Source organism: Ovis canadensis, chromosome 3, assembly GCF_042477335.2.
Source record: "Ovis canadensis isolate MfBH-ARS-UI-01 breed Bighorn chromosome 3, ARS-UI_OviCan_v2, whole genome shotgun sequence".
Lineage (NCBI taxonomy): Eukaryota > Metazoa > Chordata > Mammalia > Artiodactyla > Bovidae > Ovis > Ovis canadensis.
The window spans coordinates 212,820,813-212,848,240 of NC_091247.1; the positions used below are offsets into that span (position 1 = coordinate 212,820,813).

A 27,428-nucleotide genomic window follows, 5' to 3' on the forward strand; every position below is an offset into this window, starting at 1 on the left:
CATACACTGGAATGATGGATTAAGAGACAACTGAGACCAATTTTCATCCTTTTACTGAGGAGGAAAAAAAATATTTAATATTTTTGTTGTATAAGGAATAGCGCCCAAGGCAGGTCCTTCTACTCCTGACCTCAGCCCCATGCGCTCCTGCTTTATAAAGCTATAGGACAGAGCAGAGTTGGAATGGAAAAAAAAGTAGAGTAGAAGACAACAAATTGGAAGGGAGCAGGGGGTGCAGAAAGAATGACAGCCACATGTGTACCCAATACTTTCAGTTCCTGCAGCAAATCAGGATGGCAACCCAGTCCCTACACTGGCCAGTGAGGATGCAGGAGAAAATGTTCAACACTAAAGGAGTGACAACAGAAGTCTGGGCCACAGCTACAGCCGGGAGGAGCCAGAGGGAAGAGGACCAGGTTTTGCTTGTGTCACACAGCTAGAAAATTCCCCCGCCACCACTGCCGAGGCACACCTACAGTCCACCCATTTTCTTGTCTCACCACACTGTACATCCCTCCTCCTCCTGGAGAATTCAGACACTGCTAGACACTCCACTCCGGGATAAGGCCGAGCAGTCCTAGTTCTCTAGACTGCCTCTTTTCACAAAGATTGGATTAGGGTAGGTGAGAATTGTGAAGATTTTAAAAATAAAACCCAGAGAAACGTCAAAGCTGCCACCATGTAGCACCAGCAACCAGTTCTTGCACGGTTCTTCCCTGTCTCGATCCCCTCCTGCAGAAGACAGCACAGCTCTGTCTTCCTCGTGGAGTCTCTGCTGGCACCAGGTTATAACCTGGACGGTGGGGAGTGTCTGCCTTAGGCTAGTTTGTGCAAGAGGGCCACCTTAGGTCTCCTTGAGGACATTTATCTTAGCACAGATCTTGAGGGCAGGACCCAGCTTGATGTTCATGGCACTCATGAGATGTTCCTCTTTAAGTAATAAGAGGGCCTGTCCATCAATCTCCTGGGAACGAAACTCCTCTGCAATCTCTTGGCAACCTAGGAGGAAACGGTGGGGTATGTATGAGAAGCTACATGGTAGCACCAAAAGTACTTGTCCTAAATCCAGTGATACAGTGGCCCGAGATGGCAAGACATGGAAGCAAAATGAAACCAGAGCAACTTTTTTTTTTTTAAGCCAAGATAAAAGAACTAAGGTGTTCCACCAACTAAACTGTTCAATTCAGATAACTTGAGGAAGAGAAGAGAGAGAGCAAAATATAGTGTTTTGACACTGGCAAGAAAATCAGCTTTCATGCCATCTTTAAGGGCCCAAAATTCAGACAAAATAGCAAGGAGGGTAGGATGGTTTTCCTTTCTGGAGAAAACTACCCCTTGTCAAGTGCATGCATATATATATGTTCAGTCCCATCTGTCCCCATGGACCATAGCCCACCAGGGTCCTCTGTCCATGGGATTCTCCAGGCAAGAATAGTGGAGTGCATTGCCTCTGGTTCTCTGGGGGACCTTCATCATACCATACTTAAGCCTCTACGTTTCCATTTACAAAGCCCTGTGGGATGGCCTCACAAAAACCATAGGAAAGCAATACAGATGACCCAGGTTCTGGTGGACAGGCCCTTGATACCTTGTAGAGAAGCAATGAACTCATAGACCTCCTCTACGCTCCAGCGGCTAGGATTACTGGATAGGAACACAGGGTTGATGCCATGTAATTCTGGGGTGGGTGGAGCTGTGTTGGGATTCCCCAGGTCACGTTCTCCATGCCCTGCTCTCACGGATAAAGGCCCGGGAGATGTTGGAGAGAGTGCTTCATCGTAACTGGAATTATCTGAACCCCGGCTAGAGTCCTCTTGACCCTACAGGAAAAACAGTGAGGTCATAAGTAAGCGTCATGAGGTCTCCCTCTCTCCCCCGACCCTGGGTTTGAGGCACAGAGAAAAAACTAATCCCAGCACAAGTAAAGCACTCTGTACTTAATGTGCAAATGCCCGAAGTCACGAGTCTGCTCTCAAGTGCCCTTCAAGTGTGAACTGTGTCCCTCTCTTGGTTCCCTCTTCTGCCAACAACTCCCCTAGATTTTTCCTCCTCTAACAAGGCATAAGGATTAACAGAAACAACAGGTAAATCAGATGAGAAGAGACAAAAAGATCAGGATTTCGGAATCTGGAGTGATGTGATCCACGTGAAACCAGAGTTCTGGTCTCACACTTTTTTCCCAGGGGAAAGGAGCTGCCCTGCGGGAGAGCAGAAGGAAACGCCCAGTTTGCAGCATCACGCCCCACACTGGTGGCTCACTCGGTGGCGCTTGCCCTGGATCTTGGCACGGGCGATGTCCGAGGAGCCACGGCGGGGTCCGCGCCGGCGAACACGGGCGTAGTTGGCTTCCTGAAATTCTTTCATTTTTTTCCTCTTCAGCCGGAATTGGTGGCTACAGCTCACATTATACCTGTGGGTCAGGGAACGTACAGGAGGTCAGGGGTTCTGCTATGCAAAATCGCCTTTCTCCCCTGCTCTACATGTGAACTAGGATTTTAGGGACCAATTTGGGGAAGAGAATGAAGGCGGAGACGTTATCTCGAGCAGATCCTGGGCAAGGGGTGTCCGAGGAAGAAGGGTGAGACGGGGGTCTACTGTACCTCTTAGCGCAAGTCATGGAGCAGAATCTCTTGGAGCCGCGGAACTGCTCGGCGGGGGCGTACTTCCCACAGTACTCGCACTTCAGGAGGTTTGCCTTCTTATCTAGCTCTGAAAACAAGGCAGGGCTGCATGGCTTCCTGCTGCCACTCAGGCCACCCTCAGGCCCAGTGCTGGACTCTAATTACTCTCAGCGTTCCCCCCAAAGACCTACTCAGCCTAACTGAGAATCCCGAAAACAAAGTTCAAAATCCAAAACCATAAAGACCTGTCCCTCGAGACGTCACAGTCTTCCTAACCTTAAGCCAGATGATCTCCACTTTAAGTGACTAATTTCTTCATAATTCGTAGTCTCAGATTTGACTGCACTTTTCCACAGGAGAGAGGAACTAATTACTAAGGCCTGGAAAGATACGCGATTTCTTCCTCCCCCACCCCCACCCCCCCACACAGACACAGAAGTTTTCAAAAGCAGGGGAGGGGAAATGTAAACAAGACTCCTTAACATATATTACAGGATCTAAAATAAGGAGAACTGGAAATTAAGAAACAGCCTATTTCAGATTATCCTTTGAAAAATATATCCTTATAGTAAATAATCCAACAGATCAGCTTGATAAAATTCCCCTTAACCCTATGGAACAACTTCAGTGTAATTCGACGTATTCTGATGTAGATGGACTTCATATAATTCCAACTTGAAAGAGTTAATTCCTATTTTACGCTAAGTCCTCAAACACATCTCCAGCAGCCTCATCCCTAGATGGGTCTCTAAATGAATACTCACCAGCAGATGGGCTGTCCCCACCCAAGGGACCACCTGACTGATTCTCATTCAGTCCTGTGGTGAGGCCAGTCTGCAGGGGCTTCTCAGACTCTTTCAATAACTGAGAACAACCCACCTGTTCCAGAAAAAGGTGAATTACATTAGTCTCACTCCTTTCTACAGCTTTCCCCACCACTTCTCTCCACCAAGTCTTTGCCTCGATCTCAGAGTTAATGGCCAAGTCCGACGCAGACAGAACCATTTTCAATATGGCAATCTAGAGTCTCTTAACTGGATCTTTTCAGATTAGCCGCTGGAGAAGGGGCTCCTACCCCAGCTCCCTATTTTGTCCTTTTCCTTCCTAAACTGCAGGGACCACACTTGGAAACAAGAGACCTGTGTTCTAAGTCCTGGCTCTGCAACTCATGGTATCCAGAAAAGTCTCTCAACTTCTCCACAATTTTGTTCACTATGAAAACAACCTAATTAGAGACTTCCCTGGTGGTCTAGTAGTTGAGCCTCCAAGCTCCCAATGCAGGAGGCCCAGGTTTAGTCCCTGGTCAGGGAACTAGGATCCCAAGTGCTGTACAATGCCCGAATGCTGTACAAAGGGGCCCAAAAACAAACAAAGACCCACCATGACAGCCTTAAAGGTCACTTTTTTCCTTTGCTTCTCCTCTCCCCACTATTTTCAGTTCCTGGTCTACATAGTCTTTCTTCTTCTTTTCCCTTCCTTCTTCAAAGCTAATCCTACAAACAACAGAACTGAACCGTTCTGTAATAATTAAATAGTTCTGAGCCTTCTGAGTCTCTGGAGTTTGAAAAGACAGCCCACCAGACCAAGTCCCCACGTGAAAACCCCACCTTCTGGCCCTGCCCTCACCGGGAAAGGCTCTGCTCCTTCCTGGATAACGAAGCCTTCAATGATGTGGGTGAGGATCTGGGGCTTCACAATGGCCTGGGGGGGCTTGGAGTCACCCATCTGTCTGGACACCATGGCCAGCGAAGGAGGGGGCACTGATGGGGCGGGAGCCAAAGCTACAATGTCACTGCTCAGGGTGTTAGCATTCGTGCTGGTCACTGGCTCAGCTTTCTCTAGAAAATAAACACGAGATTAAGGAATGGGGAGAGGATGACCTAAGAGATCCAACGATGAGCCAAGCCAGCCTGATCCTCCCCAGTAACACATGTTCCTCTCTGATCAGTCATCCTGGCTTCCCTGTGTCCAGCTCTCCTCCACCAAATTCAGGCCCACATTCTAATGAATCAGACTAAACTCTTAGCTCACTCAGAGCTTTCATCTCATTTCTGTGCACTCAGCAGTCCTGCAGAAGTCCATTCCTCACCTCCAAGACCGCCCTTCTCCTCCATGGCCTTCGGGCTCTCTACCACTGGAGATGTCTTCGCAGGAATCATTGAACTCAGTGTGGAGACGTCATCTCGCTCCTCCTCAGACTCAGCCTTGCGCTTTACAGCCAGTGTCTGGGGTTTGCCCTATAAAGTGAAGAATAGGAAGGAAAACAAGATTTATGAGCAAAGGATAATGAGGAAACGCAATTACTCCCACACTGTCCAAGAAAATTTTCTTAGTTCTAGATTCCCCAGTGTGTGTATGTCCCATGGTACAGTAAAATTTCTGGTTATTACCAACAAGTGTAATTTCTACATCAAGACAAAAGAACATACAACATTATTTAGTCCTGACCTAGACCTGGAGACCTGGGTTCATCACAGCCCAACCAAGAATTGTTTTTTCAAAAATTGATTTTGGTGGTTAAAGCTGTATCTTAATATAACTTAGTATAGATCCAAAAATACAGAATTTCATGTAGGAGTACAAGATTCAGGTATTATATACGTTGATGTCTCTTCTCTTATGAAAGACTGAATGAATACACACCAGGATCTTAACCTTCCATTAAACTCTCTTACAAAAGAAGCACTAATATCCTAACGTTCTCAACCCTTTATTCCCTTCAGAAATTAAGCTCAGGTCCTCTTGAGAATGACATGCGCTCACAATCACGGGGCAACACTCACCGGCAGGTGCACAGACTGCATGTAGAAGGCGGCAGGGACCTGCGCGACCACCGGTGAGGAGGTGGTTGCCCCTCCCTTCACCACATGCGCCGTCCCCTGCACGGGGGCCAGGGTCATCCCTGAGGCCAACGTGGGCGGGCACTCCTGCAGCGCACCCGGGGCCTGGGATGAAGGCGGCGAGGAGGCCAAGTGGGCCTGGCCCGGCGGCACTGTGCCTGGCATCCCCCGGGAAGTGGGGACGGCAGCTGCCAGCTGGGCCAGCCCCAAAGCCTGGGCCTGGGCTGTACCCGGCTGCCGGGTGCCCACCACCTGCACAGGGATGTGGGGTGGGGGCTGCTGGGCGGCAGACATCTTGGCAGCCCCTAGCTGAGGGGGCTTGAGAGGGGCTGCCGGCGGTTTGGACTGGATGGGGATGGGGGGCTTGGGGGCGGGGTCTGGCGGCAGGGACAGGGGTGAAGACTGCAGCATGGGCTGGACAACCAGGGTCTGGGCTGGCTGCTGGGACGGGGACGGCGGAACCGGCTGGGTCGGGGGACCCGGCGGAGGCTGCGGGGCAGTGAGGGTGGTGGCCTGCTGTTGCTGCTGCTGCTGCTGCTGCTGCTGGGCCAGCTGGAGGTGCGTGGCCGTGTGTAGAAGCTGGGACTGGCGGTGCGGGAACTGCTGCTGGTGGTGGATAGCGATCTGCTGCTGGATCACCACCTGCTTCTGCTGGAGGTGGATCTGCTGCTGCTGCTGAATCAGGGAGTGGGGCTGGATCTGCGTGTAGGTAGCTGCAGGAACGAGCCCCCAGAGGCACAAAGGGAAGGGAGAGCAGACGTGAGCATCATCATCAAAGGTGCCAGTCAAAGCAGCCTTCCATGGTGTACATAGTTGTAGACTCAAACTACGAATGGAAAGCGAGCTGGAGGGGCCTGACAGGCTGCCTGGTTTACACTCTTTCCTCTGAGTCGGACGTTAACAACCATCTCAAGCCGTAAAGCTGTCAGAGAAAGACCACCTTTGCTCAAGCATGTAACAGTCCTCAGTAATTTCTTGCATTTATCTAACTCTTTTTTTTTTTTCTCTTTACTTAAATCCTGTTACTTGGCACTTAGCAAGGACAATGGCGGGCCCAATCTCATATTCATGATTAGATTCTGCTCCTCAAGCACAAAGTCCACATTTCATTCGTTTTTGCATCCCAAGAACTCAGCCCAGGGCCTGATACACGAGAAACACTTAACAGGTTGTCACTGAAAGACTAAATATCCATAGAGGTAAAGATACCAACATCTTCCCATGATTGCCTCGGGTCTCCATGATTCATCAGTTTAGGTCACCACCCATGAGAAATTTTAAGAGTCAGCCACTGTGGGCTCAGACATGACCCAGTTCCCTCCACTGTAAACTGGAGATGTGATCTCCCCTGCTTCACACCCTACCAGAGTGCCCAGAGACTATATGTGACATGAAAGCACTTTGGTATTACAAGTGCCATAGTTTGTAAAGTGCCATACTAGGTGTTAGTAAAACAACTGATAGTAGTGAAGTCGCTCAGTCGTGTCCGACTCTTTGCGACCCCATGGACTGTAGCCTACCAGGCTCCTCTGTCCATGGGATTTTCCAGGCAATAGTCCTGGAGTGGATTGCCATTTCCTTCTCCAGGGGATCTTCCCAATCCAGGGCTCAAACCGAGGTCTCCCACATTGTAGACAGACGCTTTACCGTCTGAGCCACAGGGAAGTCCAAACTTTTTTTTTAAGTCATTCAGTCATATATGACTCTTTGCGACCCCATGGACTACATAAAGTCCATGGAATTCTCCAAGTCAGAATACTGGAGTGGGTAGCCTTTCCCTTCTCCAGGGGACCTTCCCAACCCAGGGATTGAGCCCAGGTCTCCCACACTGCAGGCAGATTCTTTACAAATTTGGGGAGTACATTATTCAAACACACAACACTTAAAGTACTAGAAACAAGGAAGCAAAAATAAACACTACCAGATAGGGTACACACATCTAACTCTATCCACAGCCTAAAAGCAAGCACTACCCTGGGTTATTACTATTATTTTTTTTAATCCTTACCATCCTTGAGTGAGTGAGTGAAGTCGCTCAGTCGTCTCCGACTCTTTGCGACCCCAGGGACTGCAGCCTACCAGGCTCCTCTGTCCATGGGATTTTCCAGGCAATAGTACTGGAGTGGATTGCCATTTCCTTCTCCAGGGGATCTTCCCAACCCAGGGACTGAACCCGGGTCTCCGGCATTGTAGACAGACGCTTTACCGTCTGAGCCACCAGGGAAGTCCTTACCATCATAAAGATGATCACAAGTTGGACCATATTTAAGCAGGGCTCTATCTGCTTACCCTAAGCACTCGAAGGCACAGTCTTTGCTCTACACTGCCAACTGACCAACAGTAAATGTGTGAGGAGAGAAGTCATCCCTTATGATACATTGCAAGCTCCATAAGCAGAAGAGTCTGTTTTTCAATGATGTATTCCAGTACGATCCCTAGAATACAGCAAGCTATTCAAAAAGAACTGAGTGGGAACTTCCCCGGTGGTCTAGGTGTTAAGATTCCACCTTCCAATGCAGGGGACAGGGGTCTGATCCTTGATGGGGAACTAATATCCCACATGCCTGGGACAATTAAGACTGCACCACAACTAGAGAAGCCGGTGCACAGCAGTGAAGAACCAAATGCTACAACGAAGACTGTAGCGCTTAGTTGTATGCTACAACTAAGACGCAGAACAACCAAATTTAAAAAAAAGAAAGAAAAGACCCTAGTGAATGAACGCGTAGAGGGAGTAAATTGAAGAAGTCAGGACCTAAGAAGGAGACAAGGCAACTTGTAAACTGACTGCTGCCTGGCAGAGACAGACAGGATCCCTCTCTGCTACCTGTCATCCTGTCTCCTGGACTAATACAAACAAGGTTTATGTGATTCTTCCCTTCCACTGTTTCAGGACCAAAACGAGCAAGGGCAAAGACACGTACCCTGCAGACTTCAAGCCAGCCCTGAGGGAATAAAAACATTATGGGAGACAGAGTACCTGAGCTAATGAGGGTCTGGCTGGGAGCAGGAGTGGCGGTCCGGGTGAGGTTCATGCCCACGCTCTGCTGACCGGTCCCGTCTGCTTCTGCTTTCTTGGCTGCTGCGCTTTCGGCTTCTGTCTGGCTGCCCTGACTCACAGTCACGGCCTGGGCTGCAGGCAAGGGCTGCACCACTCCGGTGCCCTTCCTGGGGCAGCTCCCACCACCACCCATTCCTGAGGAAGGCAACTGCCCCAATCCCCCAGGAGCCTGGCCACCTCCTCCAGGACCCATGGACCCTGGGATGTTAGTCCCACTGCCTCCACCAGCTTGACTAAGGTTGAGGGACTGGCCTGAGGCCCCAGAGGAAGCCTGAGCCACCGCAAGGGCCTGGCTAGAGGCCTGGGAGAGGCTGGAGACAGAGGAGGCCCCAGGAGGGATGGCCTTCTGAGCAGAGCCTTGCATTTGGGGTCCTTGGGCGGAGGCCTGCTGGTTCCTGACGGCCAAGTTCTGCACCTGAAAGATATGAAGCAAAAGGCAGATTGAGAAACCGGGGGAGCAAGGGCCACTAAAGCAAAAGACTACTGAGTCAGAAGCAGTGACGACAGCTACAGATACTCCACGGCCCCCCTCAGCTGTACCCTCACCTGTACAAACACAGAGAAGGCCTTCCCAGAGAGGAGCTCTCAAGTCATATCTGATTCTCAGTCTCCTTCATTGTGTATAAAATCTGTCATCAAGTTTGGTAATTTTATTCCTTCCAAATGTCTCAGACTTTCCCTTTCTTCCCCATTAATTCATTCAACATCTACCAACTACCAACTATGCTGCAGGTACCGCACTGGATATTGGGAATGCAGAGATGAAAGACACAAGCCCCTGCTTTTAATGAGTACTTTCTACTCGAGAAGACAAGAAAACCAAGTTACGCCATGCACAGATATGCACCCAGTGCTAGGGGAGTGCAGAGGAGGAACAGTAGTAACTCAGACAAAGCGCATGAGGGAAGACATTCTAACACAGGCGATGTCTGAGCTGAAAACCAACAGGGTGTGAAGACACAGGTAACAACAGTGCAGGACCACCAAGCCAAGAAAGAGCACCGTGTTTTTGGAAATAATAAGTATTTCATTAAGCTTGGGGCAGGCTGGAGGGAGTGGCAAGAAATGAAGCTGGGCAGGTAGGTGAAGGCTAGAAAGAGGCCAGATCTTGAAGGGCTTGGAATGTTAAAATGATAAATTCCCAGCACAGAGCACAGTGCCTGACAGACTGCAACTAGTCCAGTGTATCAATGGAGAGAAGGGATGACAAGCTCTTAATAAATCACAGGAAGTCACTGAAGAATATTCATCAGAAAGACCACGATCAACTCTATCGTCGAAACCATTCTTTGAGTGCAGCCACTCTGGAAAACAGCTGGCATTTTGTCCTAAAGTTGAAATAGTCACACATGCTCTAACCCAGGAGCCCCACAAGAGAAGTGCATGTGTAAGAACGGTCACAGCAGCACTAGTCATCCTAACAAAAGCCTAAAAACCAACCAAATGGCCACTGCCAGAATAAGAGAATGGATGAACTGTAGTATATTCACACAATGGAATATTACACGGAAATCAAAACCAAGTACAATGGCACATGCAACAATACAGATGGAGTCTGACAATAAGTCGTTTAATGAAGGCATTCCCCAAAGGATTATACACAATGTAAGTACCTTACAGATTTAAATACAGATTTATATTTGTTATATATATATATATATATATATATATATATATATATATATATATCTCCACATGGTATCTGGAACTTGCTTCTAAATAATCCACAGATGAAGGGAAAGGGCCTGGAGAAATTGACCACATGTCAATAAATGCTAAAGTTGGATGGTTAAGCACTTACAGATCCGTATTTCTTTCTGTTTTTGTATCTGTTTGAAATGTTCCATATTAAAAAGAACATTTCAGAAATATAGTAAAGGCAGTAAAGCTATACAAAAAGGGTTACAGGGAAGAATGAATCAGAATGAAAGTCACCATGGATGAGCAGGGGCAGGCAGGGGAGCTCCATCTGGAGCTGGGGGTGGCTTATAACATGATTAAAACTTACAGAGTAAATGTTTTAAAAAGTGGACCATGAATGAACCATTGATGAGAGGATGCCATGAGCCAAGGATTATTATGATTCATCAAATTCTATAGGCCAGAGGTATAATTAAAAATGTTAGGGAAGTTTGTGAGAGAATGAATATATGTATGTGAATGCCTGAGTCCCTCTGCTGCTCACCTGGAATTATCACAACAAATGTTAATAGGCTGTACTCCGATACAAAATATAAAAATTTTTTTAAAGTAACAATGCATATTTTCTTATTAAAAAAACTTATCCTGATAGCAATATGGGAGAGGATTAGAGGCAGAAGCAAATAAGGCTGAAATTAAGAGGCCAGTTAGGAAACTAATAGAGTAATTCAGGTGAAAAATAAAAAGAACCCAAATTCAGATAACAGTAATAAAGTAGAGGAATAATAGCTTTTGGGAGAGATTTACAAAAATCATCAGGACTGGGTACTGGGCCACTTACATATTACCTGGCAATCATGAAGATTCTTCCTAACAGCTTCCTTCCCGTTATAGCTATTTAAAACTTTCCTCCTCTCCGTTACCTCTGAACCACTTCCTTTCCCCTCTCACTGTTCACTCCCAGAAATGATAACACCACCTCTGGTCCCACCGCAAACCTGGCCTTATACCTCCGTCAGCCCCCATCATTCTCCCCTCACCCCAGCCGCCTTCTCTCCTTCCTCCTATCAAAGGCTCACTAGGCTCAGGATCTCATTCCCTCCTCCTCAATTGTTTCCTATCCCTTCATTCACCTCTCCTCTGCTGGCTCCCTCCCACCGCCAAGCCTGAACCCCTTCCCCAGGCCCAGCTTCACCCTCCTCTCCTGTTCCTACATTCAAGGCTGAGGAATGTCGCCTGTCTGATCACAAAGAGAGCCAAACTCAAACACTCACTGTGTCCAGGCACTGTTCAAACACTTACACACATCAACTCACTGAGTCCTCACAACATGCCCTGGGACAAGTATTTTATAACAGCTATTTAATAGACAAAGAAATTGTGGCAAGAAGATGCTGGGCCATTTGCAGAGGTCACAGTAAGTCACAGAATTGGAATTGACCCTAACGAAGATTCACACTTTCAACCACTACTCTGTCCGTCCACAGACCAACACACAAACATCTGATGAATAGATTATAAGTGAAAGAACTGCTATGGAAGCAGGTTCTGCCTCATCCTGACCCCACCACTCCTACTGTAGTCTAAACCAAAGGCCGTATCTGTAACTGACCCCAACAGTTTCTCAGCAGGTTCCTTCATTTCTCTTCCTTCTCCAGGCACAGGCCCCAAAATCAGTCTTTCTCAAGTAGTTTCCTGACCCTCTTAATCTGCTGTTCAAGTCAGCAGTGCCACTGCTACCTACGAAGTCACGTGGCTTTCAGATTTGTCCTTAACAATGCCCTTTCCTGCCACAGGCTTGTCTCCACTTTATTCACTCATCTCCAACTCACAGTCACATAGCTGAGTAGTCAGGCTTTGACACATGCTATTCTCTCTCTCTAGTGTTCATGCTACTCCAAATCAAATGCCACCCATCCTTTCAGAATCTGCTCAAGTTCACTGAAATGCAGAGCTCAATGTTTACTTGCTGACTGATAAAAACTAGAAGAATGAAAGAAGTACCATGAGACTCCAGTTTGTATGCCACGCAAAAGAAGCTAAAACATTGCTCTCTATATATATATATTTTTTCTGTTTGCGATAAGGCACAGAAAACACACTGGTGAGGAAGATTATACTGGGAACACCTTTGAGCGAAACAGGCTGCTGAAGGTTGAAAGCTATAGTAACTCATAGAGAAGAAATCAAGTGTTCTGCCAGCAACTCAGCTTGATGTCTGTCTAACCAGGATTCCCTCTACCATCCCTTATCTTCCAGAGAGTACTGCAAGGACAGGGAACTAGGACTTCCTGAATAAAACTGAGCTACGGAGGGCTAAAAGGAGGGCAGCGACACCAGGTCTGTATTAAGAATAAGGCTTCCCTGGATAAGGGGAGTTTGGAGGGTAAATGGATACACATATATGTATGGCTGAGTCCCTCTGCTGTCCACCTGAAATTACCACACCATTATCAGCTATACTCCAATATAAAATAAAAAGTTTTTTTAAAAAAAAGGAGGTGGCTTCCCATATCCCCAGGGCTGTTTTCAGTTAAGCCTACTTCCCTTCCTAATTCAAACAGCTAAAAGGTATAAGGGATTCGAGTTCCACAGAAATTGAGGGGGGCGGGGGGCGGGGGGAAGGATTCTGAAAAATGGTAATGGGGTGGAAGGGTGATCCCCGGTCCGAGGCCACTCCATTCGCCCTCCCCAGGGCCCGTCCGCAGGTCAAGTGGTCACCACTGACCTGATCAGCATCTGTGTGGACTCCAGGAGACTGAGCAGATGGCGCCTCCTGCTGGACTGCAGCCACTGCCCCGTTAGGCATCAGGATGAGTTGGGAGGCTAGAGGCACATTCCGGCCCAGGGTCCGGTTTACCTGCAATAGGTTTCCCAGCTGTGGCTGGCAAGGAGAGGAGGAAGAGCAGAGGAAACAGAACAAGAGAAAGGGGAGAGAGACAGAAGAAACGGAAGGAAAGGACCACAAGACAAAATAAACAGAAGATACGAAACCACTAGGCCCTGCCCCTTTCCACACCAACCCAGGAGACCCTCATCCTCCACGTGCGATGAACCGTCCGAAGAAAACCTGGAACGTGTATAAACTATACGCTGACAACAAAGAGTCAAACATCAATGAGGCTGAGACAATGAGTTGGGAACAAGGGTTTATATATATTAAGCAGACAGGCCAAGAGGTAACACTTAGGATTTGTGCACGTGAGCCATGGCTTTAAAGATTAGACTATATCTGGTGCAAATTTCTTTAAAACTGAGGTGAAATCTTCTAACTTAGGATCTCAATTGTTTGTAAGCTACCTGTGAACACTGAGCATCACATCTAGAGGTAAGTCAGGCACAGGAAGCAGATCAGCTTGTCCTAAGACATCTGGGTAAGCATGATGACACAGGCTTCCCTTGCGGCTCAGCTAGTAAAGAATCCGCCTGCAGTGCCAGAGACGTGGGTTTGATCCCTGGGCTGGGGAGATGTCCTGGAGAAGGGAAAGGCTACCCACTCCAGTATTCTGGCCTGGAGAATTCCATGGACTGTAGAGCCCATGGGATCACAAAGAGTCGGACACAACTGAGCAACTTTCACTTTCAACCATGATGACATAAAACAGCTTTCACTTTGGGAAATTCCCTGGTGGTCCAGTGGTTAAGACTTGAGCCTGGTTTCAATCCCTAGTTGGGGAACTAACACCCCAAAAGGTGCACGGTGCAGCCAGAAAAAAAAAAAGGCTTTCACTCAATAAGTCACAGAACAATTATGTCCCTGGGACAATGGTGGCTGTGGCTTACCCGTAGATACATCTGGGCCTGGGACTGGTTGAGGGGTGGGGAGGTGGTGTTCCCCAGTAGCACAGACTGGGTCAAAGTGGTAGCACTGGGAGAGCTCACACTCTGGGACCGGCTGATGAGCTGGGCGGCCGATGTGGTGGCCAGATTGATCTGTGTGGTACAGAAGGGAACCAGGACTAAGGATGGGGGAAGAGACACAAGGAAATACACATGACTGACAAACTCAGAGTGACACCAGCAAAAGCAGAGTATCTCACTTTCACAGAGTCAGGAGGAAATGAACACCTTACCATCCACACCTGTCATCCTGGCCTCTGAAGACTATCAGCAAAGTACAGAAACCAGGCCCTAATCACCAGTGTAAGAGCTGAGGAGCAAAGGACGAAACGGAATAGATTCTACTTCTTAGTCAAGGATCCAGCGATTAGCCCTTGGGACCCTTTGATTCCTCCTGCCCAGGATTTTCTTCCTCCTTAAGACACCTCTACAGATCCACACTGGTTATTCTCCCTTTTACTGATATTCTCTACACACAATCAGTAAATATCATCAATGGTGAAATAAACACTCTCAGATCAATGGCACAAAATATTGGGTTGGCTAAAAAGTGCACTCAGGTTTCCTGAAATATCTTACAGAAAAATCTAAATGTTGGCAAAGCCAAGAATTTAACTGAAAGACCCAGACCCAGGGAGGAAAGCCCCTCACTGGGGACAGGCAGTACTCACAGAGGCCTGGGTGGTGGTGGTCTGCTGCTGTGCAGTGCTGGTGTTTGGGGAGCTGGCCTGCCGACTGGCAGCAATTGTGGCCTGTTAGGGGGCAAAGAAGACAAGGGAGAGCAGAGACAACGAAGGCAAAGGCTCTGAATCTTCCAGGGACAAATCACAGGCACAAAATATAACTGAGATTTCAGGTAAGAGCAGTGAGCCTCTACTATGGAGCAAAGACAAGCCTGTTCACCATGTCAATCACCCTCATATTGCTACATATGCTAACCCCACGACTCCCACATAACCCGCCCAGGGCAGCTGGCAGCCCGTGCTCCTTCTCCCACTTTCTTTTAGCTGGAAGAACCTTTGGTCAGGTCACATCAGAAGTCACTGCTAAGTCCAGCCCAGAGCTGCCCTATCGATACAAATGTAAGGTGAGCCACCTATATCATTTTCTAATATGAACATTTTTCAAAGAGTAAAAAGAAACAGGAGAAGTAAACTTTTAAAATTTACTTTATTCAAGCTGATCTGTCTCATTTTAATACATGCCAACAAAAACGAACTACTGAGCTTTTTCAAAGTAAAAAGTCTCTGAAATCCAAAATCTTCTCCCATACCTCCATCTGGACTAGCTGCATTTGTTGTTGTTGTTGTTGTTTTTTAAGGAGATGGATTTTCTAAAATATTTGGCTGGGTCCCATCTTAGGTGCGGTACTCATAGTCCTCATTGTGTCACATGGGATCTTTCGTTGCAGCCCAGACTCTCTAGTGGTGGCATGTGGTATCAGTAAACTACAGCATGGGCTTAGCTGCTGCAAGGGGTATGATATCTTACTTCCCCAACGAGGGACTGAACCCTCGTCTCTTGCACTACAAGGCAGATTCTCAACCACTACACCACCAGGGAAGTCCTAGCTGTACTTTAAGTGCTCAACAGCTGCCTGTGGCTAACAGCTACTACACTGGACAGTGCAGGGCTAGCACACAGCCTTGCTACCTCTAAAAGGCAGTTCTCCCACGGTTCTTACTGTGAGCCCACACGCCAAGGTCCACTCATCCTCTTGCGGGAGGACAGGAGGCATGGGACACTGTTCCCAGCATGGCTCAGTGGAGGGTGTGGTGTGTCCCAACCCACCTGTACTGCCTGGCCCCTCCCTCCTGGGCCAGCTGGCTGCTGACCTCTCACCTGCTGGACGGCAGCCAGGCTATGCAGCTGGGCATTGCTGAGCTGCTGCTGGAGCATGAACTGGTGGAAATACTGAGCCGCGTTGGGCTGACGCTGCAGTGCCTGCAGAGCCTAGGGAGAAACAGAAGGGAATCAATCCACTTGGGATGAACCACTCCTAACTCCTATGCTATGGAAATCACTGGGATCCTGGGAAAGGGACACATGGGGAGGAGAGAAACAAAGGAAAAGATGGGTATCTGGTTAGCCCGTCAACATCTGATATGTCCATTTTTATATTAGAACCAGTGAGTTCATGTAGTCCTTAAAAAGTAGGGACACAATTAATTGAAAAATACATCAGTATAATCTCACATAAACTTGTATCTCCCAAAATGGAATCTGGAAATATCTGATATAATGAAGAAGTAGGACTAAACTGGCTGAAAATAAATGGAATGTTGATCAATGTAAAGAGAAGAAAATAAAAGACCATATTCTAGGGATACAGTAAAGGTGATAGAGCCCTGCCTGTATGCGTGCTCAGTCGTATTCAACTCTTTTCGACCCCATGGACAACAACCTTCCAGGCTCCCCTGTCCATGGAATTCTCCAGGCAAGAATACTGGAGTGGGCTGCTATTTCATTCTCCAGGGGATCAACCCAGGGATCAAACCCATGTCTCTTACATCTCTTACACTGGAAGGCTGATTCTTTATCACTGAGCCACCTAGGAAGCCCGACAGGGCCTTAAAGGGTTGAAAATAATGAAAAATAAAATAAACAGTGACTATGAAAGGCTATATCAGGTAAAATTTTCAAGTAACTGGAATTTTTAAGCATCTACAGTATAATGCTAACAGGTGTTTATAAAGACAGTATCAGTAATTCAGTTTTGGCATTAACTTCAAAGCCAAAACTACATTTCTTTTTTTTCTTTCCAGGAGCCAAAATAGTTGAGGTTCTTAACTTCCACTACCCAGGGTGATTTTCAAGAAAGACCCAAAAATAAAAACCTGACAATCCTTGAAGAGAAATGGTTAGTGAGAATCTAGCAACATGAACTGAATGATATAAAAACCTTAAAGATTGATATCTTGTTCTGCCTGCTTGCTCAAACTGTTGTAAACTCCAAAGGTTCTCAGACCTGCAAGGGACCTTTGTCATCACCTGATCGTACTTGCCCAGTTTGCTGGAAAGAAACCAAGAGTGATTATCTTCCTGCATCTTTGCACACCCCAAGCCAATGCTCACAGCCCCTCAGTGCTGAGCCTCACCTGCACGGCCTGCCGTTCATACAGTGACATTTGAGCGATCTGGGGCCGAGAGCTGCCCCCAGAGCCAGAACTCCCATTAGTGGAGTTGGAGTTCTGTTCACTCTCAGTCTCCATGATAGAGGTCCAGGGTCCCCACAGCTGGCGCTCTGACTCCAGACCTAGATGGAAGTAGCAACGGGTTAAAATGTGCACCTGATCTCCAATGACTATTTCATGTTACTATTTATTCAAGTTACCTAAGAACCTTCCTTTTCTTCCAGAAGCCATGATTGCTCTGTTTTAATAATCACCAAATCTTCAATACACTTATAACCATATCTTCCTCACACCATCTTCTGAAACTAAGCGATGTCTCTAAAAAACAACTTTTACATATTCCCTCCTGGCTGTCATTAAACAGAAAATGGCCCGAATGTAAGATGGTTCCTTATAAGAGTAAGGCTACTTTATATCCCCATCACACTTTTAAACAGTTTAAAATCATCCCATTTAAAACTTACTGTTTCTTCATTTTTATCTGCACATGCAACATCATTATCAGCCTCACTTTAACAATGGCCACCATGTACTGAGAAGTCATTAGGGGCCTCCTCTCACTGGGCTAGGCCCTTCACCTCCATTATTTATCAGTGATTTATGGTAAATATAATTATCTTCACTTTACAATTGCGGAAATGAGGTTTTCAGAGGTTAAGGAAGTAGTCCTAGTTAAGTATCAAATCTTTACACTAGGACACAGGTCTTCAAACCAAAAACAATCTGTGGTTAAGGCCATGTCACTCACTTTGAGTACCCATTGTCTTCACTCTATGAAGGAGGGGCTTATGCTACAGAAAGGACCAAAGCAACATAGAAAGTCACAAAACTGGGAGGTAGAAGAACTAGCCTATAGCCCATCTCACCCAAAGAGCTGCCTGGCTGGAGCTGGGGCTACTAATAACATCTTGGCCATGTTACTTTATCTTCTTATACCTCAGTTCCTCTGGATGCAGAGGATTCCCAAGTAAATGTAACACATCATTGTAACAAATGACTTACAGGTATTAAACATAGTAAAGACAGCAATCAAAGCTTCAAGAAAGTAAGATTCAACGTTTTCATCCACTTAGTAACCAGAATTTATCCTCTGGGGTCTACTCTAAAATTTGCAAAGAACACATGAAAACATTGCTAATAACACAGCAAAGAGACAGATGAGAAGTAAGAAGAAACATGCCATCCAAGCAGCATTAAATGACAATAAGTTTCTTTGGTTACTTTTTTTTTTTTTTTGGTCCCCTTCTTTTGCTATTTTCTCTCTACTTTTGAGGCATGGAGGAGCCATTGTAAATACCAGGTCAGCACAGCACAATTTGGTTTAGGAATGTAAACATCAAATCAGAATATCTGCTAAGGTGTGTCAATAGTTTCACTCAGGTGAATCCATTTTAATGATACCATCCAAAACAAAGAAACTAAATAAAATCAAACTGCTTGGCCTTGGAAATTAGAGTTGGGGAGATTTCTTATGGGTCCATTCCCAGTTATAATCTGATTGCATCCTTATCCTCCAAGAATTCAGTTGTCCAGGAAGAGCAAATGTCATTGCAAACATGGATACAACTCATGAAGTATACAGGAGAAATCACACTGGCTTCAAGTGTAGTCTATCTTCACCCCACACCTTTTGCCAAAATATCAAAGCACTAAACAGATACAGACCCATGAATCCTCATTATCAGCATGCGGAGGAAAAAAAGTGAGTAAGCATTAGAGGCAGCAGGGCATAGCTGTAAAGACAACCGGACCTAGTTCACTGGACTGAGAGAGAGGCGACCCCCCCCCCTTTACTAGTTAGAGGGGACATGAATTCCCTTCGTAGATGAAAAGGCTAATAAACTATATGATCCCCATCTCCCCCTAAAATGGAAGTCTTAATAATTGTTCAGGTTGTGAAATAGAAAAGAGGAGGAAAGAGACCAGTTTAAAGTCTTAAAACCAGGAGAAACTGTCATCAAAACCAGGATTCCTGGATCCCAAGCACATAAATCTGTTCATTTGTGCTCAGAGTGGGGACTGTAAAATCAAATACAGAAAATGAAGACAACAGAAAGTCTGGGAGGCACAGTCAATTTAAATTTTCAGAATTTAACTGGAAGAGAAAGCATGAAAAGCTGAACCATAGAGGTCCCCTGAATCACTAAACTGGGGTCATCCTGAAAGATAGTATTTGGGGGTGTGTGGCTGGATTGGAGCAGATCTTTGGAAAGGAGCTAGAGGAAGATAACGAAGTGGACCAGGTACCGGGCCTCCTGAGCCAAGAGTTGGAGGAAATCAATTTCCCCAAGCATGAAACTCTTGCCTCCCAGGAAAGACGGGGCATAGATAGGAAGGGGGCAGGAGAAGGGGGTGGGTTCGGGGGAGACTGTGCCACAGAAATCGAAGCCATCTGAAGAATAGGAGAGTAGACGCCCCCAGGGGTCCCTGTATCTAGGACCTTGATGAGAACGAGTTCCCAAAAGGAAATCAACCCCACCGGGAGAAGGGGGGCTCACGGAGCGGTGGTGCCAGGAGTGAACTGACCCCAAGTGAGCAGAGAAGTGTGCTTACTGATAGCGGGGAGACAGGCAGGAGGGAGACAGAAATCGAGGAATTGGGAGGCTAAGGAACCCAGGGGACCAGAAAAAAGCAGGGAGAGAACTAGACCGCACGCTTGGATGGGAGAGTCAAAGTCAGAGGAGGGAAAATGAATGAGAGAAGGAGCGGTCAGGAGCAACTAGGGTGACGGACGGACAGCAGTGAGCACAGCGAAAATGAATAGAAGAGTGAGAGGCTCGGGCGGCGGAGCGAAGGACCGCAGGGCGAGCGCCAGAGGTAGGCAGGGAAAGACGCCGGGGGAGGTACCTGGGGCGTTCCACAGCCCGCGGCGGCTGCAGAAACATCCCCGCGCGGCCAAGCCCCCGGAGGTCCTGCCCCTGCCCCGCCGCGGCCGCCCGCTTACCTCCGCGCCTGGCTCCGCACCCGGGCGCTCCCGGGATAGGGGGTGGGGGGCGTCCACCTCACGTGCCGGGGTCCCCGGGCGCCGGGCCGGGTGGGGGGCGCGCTCGGCCTCCGCGGCGGGCTCCCCTCGCCTCCTCCCCTTCCTGGAGGGGCGGGGGCGCCGAGGGCGGGGTGGGAGGCGCCCGGCGCGGCCGCGGCTCCCCGCCCCTCCCGCCGCTCCGGGTGCGGGCTGGCCGCGGCTCCGCCAGGCCTCCGGGGCTCGCTCCGGGGCCTGTCACTTCCTGCCGGGCGGAGAGGGTGGGGGCGGCAGGCCGGGGGCTGCGGGCCCGGCTGGAGGAGGGGGCTGGCGGGGAGGTGCTTCCGGGGCAGCCGGACCCCTCCCCCGTCCCTCCCCCTCCCCTCCGTGGCCTCCCCCCTCCCTCCCGCGCGTCCCTCGTTTCCTGCCGGCGCCCGTTGCCATGACGACGCCGCTGCCGGGCCTCCGCGCTCTAGGCCTCGGGGTTTTTTTTTCCCTCTCTCGCTCTTTCTCCTCTTTTTTCCCCTTCTTTCTCTCTGAGCGCTGCTCGTCGGTGGGAGGGAAGAAACCGAGAAAGTGGTGGCCTCTAGCGGGGAAAACTCACCTCTCTCAGAAAAGGAGAGGGAGATGGGAGAAGGGAGGGAAGTGACGTGAAGAAGGGGGGAAAAGGTATTTTCTGGAGCTTCTGGGAATAAGGGATAGAAAGAAAGGATCAAAGGGACCAACAGGCTGAGCGGGAGAAAGCCAAGCAAGGACCCTAGAGAAACGGTAGACGAGGGAAGGAAATAAAGCAGAGGAAAGGAGAGAAAAGGACAGGGAAAAAAAAAACGATTGAGGCAAAGGAGAGAAAATGTTGATGGTTTAATTCCGCACCCCTCACCTCCACTCGGAGAAGGCGGGAAAAGCTGTACGGCAAACAGTGAACCCGTTAGGAGTTGACATTCCCTCAAAAGCTTCCGCCTAATATAACTTGCTTTGAATTACATGTTTAAGTCTGTTATTTCAGGGTTTGGTGTTCGTCTCTATTCTTAGATTTAAATGTGTGTGTGAAAGAACGACAAAAACAAGGAAGAAGGCAAGGAGTATAAAGAGAGTAGAACAATGGGGCTGTGTTTGCGAAGGCTAAACATTTGATGAAGCTGTGGCTTTTGTCACTTTTTTAAAAATCAGCTTTTAATTCTCAGCCTTTGAACATTCAACACATTTCTAGAGCACCTACTAAGTGCAGTCCGGTTTTGGAGGCTTAAATTACATCAGAGCACAGAACAAAGATAACTCATTAACCTGTACGGATCGGGCCAAGGCTGCCCTGTGGATAAATAACGAAGTTGATGCTTTTTCTGATGTTATCATAGTTGAGTAGCTATTTTTTTAACCTCCTATCTTTTCCTAATCACCGTTCTGTCAGCTAGCTCTTCATTCTCCTTTAAAAGCCAAGACGTGATTTATTTTTGTAAAGAAAATAGAAGTGTTCTCTTTGTTTATAAATTAGATCTATTTAGATTTGCATTGAGAAGTGTTGGGGGGGGTGCTTAATTTGTGGTAGGCAGACTAATGTCAGAGAAAAATCTCAGCCAAGCTTCTAGGAACCAGTCAGACAAGTATGTGAGGGAAGCAAAAGGAGGGCAGCCAAAGGACTGGAAAAGCAAAGACAGGAGGTGTGAGGAGGTGAAAGGCTATGTTGTCAGGATGGGTAACAGCTTTGGCTGAGGATGAATTGAAAAGATTCTGGCAAAGAACTGGTGGTAGAAACTAGGTAAAGCGTTAGTCATTTAATTCAAACCTAGATTTTTGGCATGCCTAAGAAGTTTAAAGGTCTCTTGCGGAGGCTTAGAATGAATAGATTGAGCCTAAGCTGAATTTCCTGGCACCAATGAAAAAGTTCTATCTATAGACAGTTTTTAGATTCTAAGACATTCAGGTCAAGAAACGTTATTCATGTTTCCATGGCAGAATTATCACTGTGCAGTGTTTAAAGAAGGCCTGTAATATATCCCAAGGAGAGGAATGCAGATGCCAGAGTGCATGCACTCATTTTTCCAATAACCTGTGGGATTTCGTACTTAGAGGGTACCTGGCTATTCCAAAGCCATCAGATCCCCTGGAGGAGGGCATGACAATCCACTCCAGTATTCTTGCCAGGAGACTCCCATGGACAGAGGAGCCTGGCAGGCTACAGTCCATGGGGTCGCACAGAGTTGGACATGACTGAAGTGACTTAGCATGCACACACAGAAGTAGAACAGAATCACTACCTTTTTATATAATTTTATTCCATCCCTAAAGATTTTTTTTCTTTTTCCTGGCTCATGGACCCCTCTATATCAGTTATATATTTAAAAGTTATACATTTAGATAATGTTAGGGAATAAGGTAGTGATGTTATATAATTTTGTTGAATTTCTGGTATAAATCTAGGCTACAGATACTCATCACAGGGCATGCCATATTGATTATGGGCCTTTAGTTTAATTTTCATATGTTAAAGGCTTGTATCCTGCACGTCACAGTAATTATTTTCAAGTTCATTTCTCTCTCCAAGACAGACCAGACTTCCAGGGTCATAAGCCTAGCCAATTTTCCAAAGACAAATTCCGCTTAAAAGAAGAGATGTATTAACAGCAAAGTGATGTATTAGAGAAACCTCCACCCATAAAATCCTCATCAAAGGCTCAATCAGCTTGGGAACTGCTACTGAAATGCTTACCTCAACCTCAACAGAGCAAAACACTCTGTGATCCCTCGAAAATCCTCAACTGACTCCTTTCTTTCCTTTTGTCTTTTTGAATTTGTGCTAAACTGTCTCATTTTCATTTAATGATTATGCTGAAATTAGCCTTTTCTTTTTCAAACCAAATAGTCTTCTGAATAGAGGCCAAATAATTTCTTTATTCTGCATAACACTGAAGGCCATTAACCTAAATGGGTGAAAAGGAAATGCATTCTACCTGGTGTGTAGAAATTGAAGCCCTCCCCCTGCAAAACTTGTCTGAATAAAGAAAGATCAGGATTTGAAGGAAATCAACCATTTGGCAGCAACTAAAACAAATAGAAAGGAATATGATTTTGCATAGCTACTGAATTCATCAGGCTTCTCTTCTAAACCCAGCAATGTGCAATAAATTGTGGAGCAAGAGAGGTGTTAGTGTCAAGTATCTACAAACAACCAAGTAAGTAAGCGTGTGTGATCACATTTTTATGCAAATGTGGATGGGAGAGAAGTAGGGGGAAAAAACATAACCTTTACTTTTTGAGTGTTTTGATTTATTTTTTTAATATAAATTTATTTAATTGGATGCTAATTACTTTACAGTATTGTAATGGTTTTGCCATACATTGACATGAATCCACCACAGGTGTACATGTGTTCCCCATCCTGAACCCACCTCCCTCCCATAACCTTTGCTTTAACCAGTTTTATTCCACCATGATTCTATATGCCACTTTAAGGTCTGTTGCTGCTTCAGTCGTGTCTGACTCTGTGCGACCCCAAAGACGGCAGCCCACCAGGCTTCCCCGTCCCTGGGATTCTCCTAGTTGGGAGAAAATGAAGATTAAGAAGATTTATAGACTCCTACATTTGCTTAAAACTCAACATTCAAATAACTAAAATAACATCTGGTCCCATCACTTCATGGCATATAGATGGAGGTAAAAGTGGAAGCAGTGACAGATTTGATTTCTTGGGCTCCAAAATCACTGCAGATGGTGACTGCAGCTATGAAATTAAAAGACACTTGCTCCTTAGAAGGAAAGCTACGACAAACCTAGATAGCATATTAAAAAGCAAGGACATCACTTTACTGAGAAAGTATAGTCAGAAGTATGTTTTTTCCAGTAGACATGTACGGTTGTGACGGTTAGACCATAAGGAAGGCTGAGTGCCGAAGAATTGCTGCTTTCGAATTGTGACGCTGGAGAAGACTCTTTAGAGCCCCCTGGATTGCAAGGAGATCAAACTGTTAGGGGAAACATACTGACTGAAACCGCCCACCTGGCCAGGCTCTCTAGTAACCATTCGAATGAGTTGTTTTACAACAGGAGGTCCTGATAAGGACCATCAACCTGAAGAGTTCGGGAAAGGAAACCTTTTGATTCACTTCCGAGAATCCCTCTCGCTAGCATCCATCTTGGCTGAGCGATGCATGTGCCACCAGGAAGGACTCTGAGTTAGAATGATTGGCCAAAGACAACCAGAAACTAATCCCATCATCATAAAACCCAAGACTTCGAGCCGTGTGGTAGAGCAGTTCTCCTAGGTTCACTTACCCTGCTGCTCTCCGCCCAGGTGCCTTCTTCCAATAAAGTCTCTTGCTTTGTCAGCACGTGTCTCCTTGAACAATTCTTTTCCCAGTGTTAGACAAAAGCCTGCTCTTGGGGCCCAGGAAGGGGGGGCCCCTTTCCTACAACAAAACCAGTCAATCTTAAAGGAAATCAACCCTGAATATTCATTGGAAGGACTGATGCTGAAGCTGAAGCTCCAGTACTTTGGCCACCTGATGTGAAGAGCCGACTCATTGGAAAAGACCCTGATGCTGGGAAAGATTAAAGGCAAAAGGAGAAGAGGGCAGCAGAAAATAAGATGGCTGGATGGCATCACTGACTCAATGGACATGAATCTGAGCAAACTCTGGGAGAGAGTGAAGGACAGGGAAGCCTGGTGTGCTGCAATCCATGGGTCACAAAGAGTCTGACACAACTTAGCAACTGAACAACAAAGTATTTCTAAAGCAAGTGTGCGCACACACACACAGAGAGACTTACTCAAGCCCCTCGATTTTTAAGTGGTAAATTGGGGGCACTCTCTAGTCGTGGTGCACAAGCCTTTCCTTGTGGTGGCTTCTCGTTGCAGAGCACAGGCTGGAGGTACACAGTCTCAGTAGTTGTGGCACACAGACTTAGTTGCCCCAGAACAAATGGGATCATCCCAAGCCAGAGATTGAACCGGTGTCCCTTGCATTGCAAGGCGGATTCTTAACCACTAGACCACCAGGGAAGCCCCCAGATGAACTTTTATTTGTAGCCTCCTACATTATTTTATTGATTGACAGTGTCTAATCACCTGACCTTAACATAGGAAGATTCTCCTACGTTATCTGGAAGAGCCCATTGTAATTATGAGTTCTTTAAAATGATAAGTAGGAGGGAGAAGAGACAGGTTGAGACATATGATGGGAGAAAGATGCATCCTGCCATTGGCGGCTTTGAAGATGGAAGGGGACCATGTGCTGAGCAATGCAGGAAGCCTCTAGAAGCTGAAAAAAAAAAAACCCAAACAAACAAGGGGATGGGTTCTTCCCTATAGCCTACTGAAAAGCCTCCTGATAACACCTTGGTTTTCACCTAGTGAGATGCATGCCCCACTTCTGATCTACAGAACTATAATACAATAAATTTGTATTATTTGCAACCACTAAGCTTGTGACAAATAGTTGTTACAGCAGCAATGGAACGTGAACACATAAGCTAACTGTTATTTCAAAAAGCAGAAGCTAATCTACCTTTCCTGCTGCCTAAAAGTCCAGCCAGTTGCCAGCTTCTTTACTCTTTGTTTGCTGACAACTGAAAATTTTATCATATCACATGCTTGAGCTAATCAATGAGAAAGTGCTCAGGAATTATTTAGAGTGGCAGCTTTTCAGTTCTGTGAAAATGCCATTCAAGTATATTTTCAAAAAAGTAGAATCATAACTCTCATACAAAAACAAAATGAACATGTGTCAAAGATTGTATATAACTTGTTAATTGATGAAAGAATCGATGAAATGCTAAAATCAGTTCAAAATACATTTGAGGGACTTCCCTGGCAGTCTATTGGTTAAGACTGCCTTCCAACACAGCAGATGTGGGTTCATTCCCTGGTCAGGGGGCTAAGATCCCACGTGCCTCACAATCAAAAAAACAAAACATAAAACAGATGAAATATTGTAACAAATTCAATAAAGACTTTAAAAATGGTCCACATCAAAAAATTTTTTCTCTTGAAAAGTAAATTTGAGAAATTGGATGTTTAAAGGTAATTTGATAAAGGAATGTTAGAGAGGATTGCTGAGTTGGATGTAAAATTGGTTAATGTCATATCCGACCATAAACCATACCTTAAAGATCATCTTTTTCACTACTGGACAGGAACTATTTGAGGTTTGAGTTCATCTCTGCCTCTTCAGGGTTGTAAAGTAACTCAATCAACAGGTAATCATTGCAAGGCACAAGTTCAGTATCAAACTGAAAGAACACCTAGGAACCTCTTCCTGCTATTTCTAGTTTTTGGATTTTTTTTTTTTTTTTTTTTTGACAACTGTGAAAGTGAAAGTGATGTTGCTCAGTCTTATCTAACTCTTTGCGACCCCACGGACTGTAGCCTACCAGGCTTCTCCATCCATGGGATTTTCCAGGCAAAAGTACTGGAATGGGTTGCCATTTCCTTTTCCAGGGGATCTTCCCGACCCAGGGATTGAACCTGGGTCTCCCTCATTGTAGACAGGCGCTTTACCATCTGAGCTACCAAGGAAGTCTGTAAATCTAAATAAAGAAAAAAAAAGGTGCAATCTGTTTGTAAGACATATAATCTTAAAAATGCATTTCAGTATTCATTAGATGCAGACAAATACTGTTTAATTCCATTTATACAAGACACCTAGAATAGTCAAATTCATAGAATCAGAAAGAGCATTGGTATGGGAATTTGCTGTATGATTCGGGGAGCTCAAACTAGGGCTCTGTAACAACCTAGAGGGATGGGATGGGATGGGAGGGAGGTTCAAAAAGTCGGGGACATATGTATCAGTTCAGTTCAGTTCAGTCACTCAGTCGGGTCCAACTCTTTGCGACCCCATGAATCGCAGCACGCCAGGCCTCCCTGTCCATCACCAACTCCCAGAGTTCACTCAGACTCACGTCCACTGAGTCAGTGATGCCATCCAGCCATCTCATCCTCTGTCATCCCCTTCTCTTCCTGCCCCCAATCACTCCCAGCATCACAGTCTTTTCCAATGAGTCAACTCTTTGAATGAGGTGGCCAAAGTTCTGGAGTTGCAGCTTTAGCATCATTCCTTCCAAAGAAATCCCAGGGCTGATCTCCTTTAGAATGGACTGGTTGGATCTCCTTGCAGTCCAAGCGACTCTCAAGAGTCTTCTCCAACACCACAGTTCAAAAGCATCAATTCTTCGGCGCTCAGCCTTCTTCACAGTCCAACTCTGACATCCATACATGACCACTGGAAAAACCGTAGCCTTGACTAGACGGACCTTAGTCGGCAAAGTAATGTCTCTGCTTTTGAATATGCTATCTAGGTTGGTCATAACTTTTCTTCCAAAGAGTAAGCGTCTTTT

General features: G+C 46.5%; 1 protein-coding gene across 5 annotated transcripts; it reads right to left on the reverse strand.

The window, feature by feature from the left end:
• Positions 1-35: 35 nt before the first annotated feature.
• PHC1 (polyhomeotic homolog 1) lies at positions 36-20,464 on the reverse strand. 5 transcript variants are annotated; one of them, XM_069585779.1, is made up of 15 exons: positions 20,082-20,464; positions 17,102-17,259; positions 15,846-15,956; positions 14,675-14,755; positions 13,947-14,096; positions 12,892-13,023; positions 8,442-8,937; positions 5,405-6,174; positions 4,711-4,858; positions 4,248-4,459; positions 3,386-3,500; positions 2,601-2,709; positions 2,260-2,410; positions 1,589-1,820; positions 36-999 (listed from the first exon to the last, which is right to left on the reverse strand). In XM_069585779.1, the coding sequence occupies exons 2-15, from the start codon at positions 17,213-17,215 to the stop codon at positions 845-847; spliced, it is 2,976 nt and encodes a 991-aa protein (XP_069441880.1). In that variant the 5' UTR covers positions 17,216-17,259; positions 20,082-20,464; the 3' UTR covers positions 36-844. The 5 variants fall into 5 exon arrangements, with proteins under 5 accessions (XP_069441880.1, XP_069441879.1, XP_069441883.1 ...); XM_069585778.1 differs by having other exon boundaries at positions 12,892-13,047; XM_069585782.1 differs by lacking the exon at positions 13,947-14,096.
• Between the last annotated feature and the right edge of the window lie 6,964 nt (positions 20,465-27,428).

Excerpts from the sequence above, each read along its gene's own strand:
- PHC1 (XM_069585778.1), bottom strand. The coding sequence starts at position 17,215 with ATGGAGACTGAGAGTGAACAGAACTCCAACTCCACTAATGGGAGTTCT. Across the intron at positions 8,938-12,891 it reads TCCACACAGATGCTGATCAG|GTGCAGAACTTGGCCGTCAG; the intron begins GTCAGTGGTGAC and ends CATATCTTTCAG. Across the intron at positions 3,501-4,247 it reads AAGGAGCAGAGCCTTTCCCG|GTGGGTTGTTCTCAGTTATT; the intron begins GTGAGGGCAGGG and ends TTTCTGGAACAG.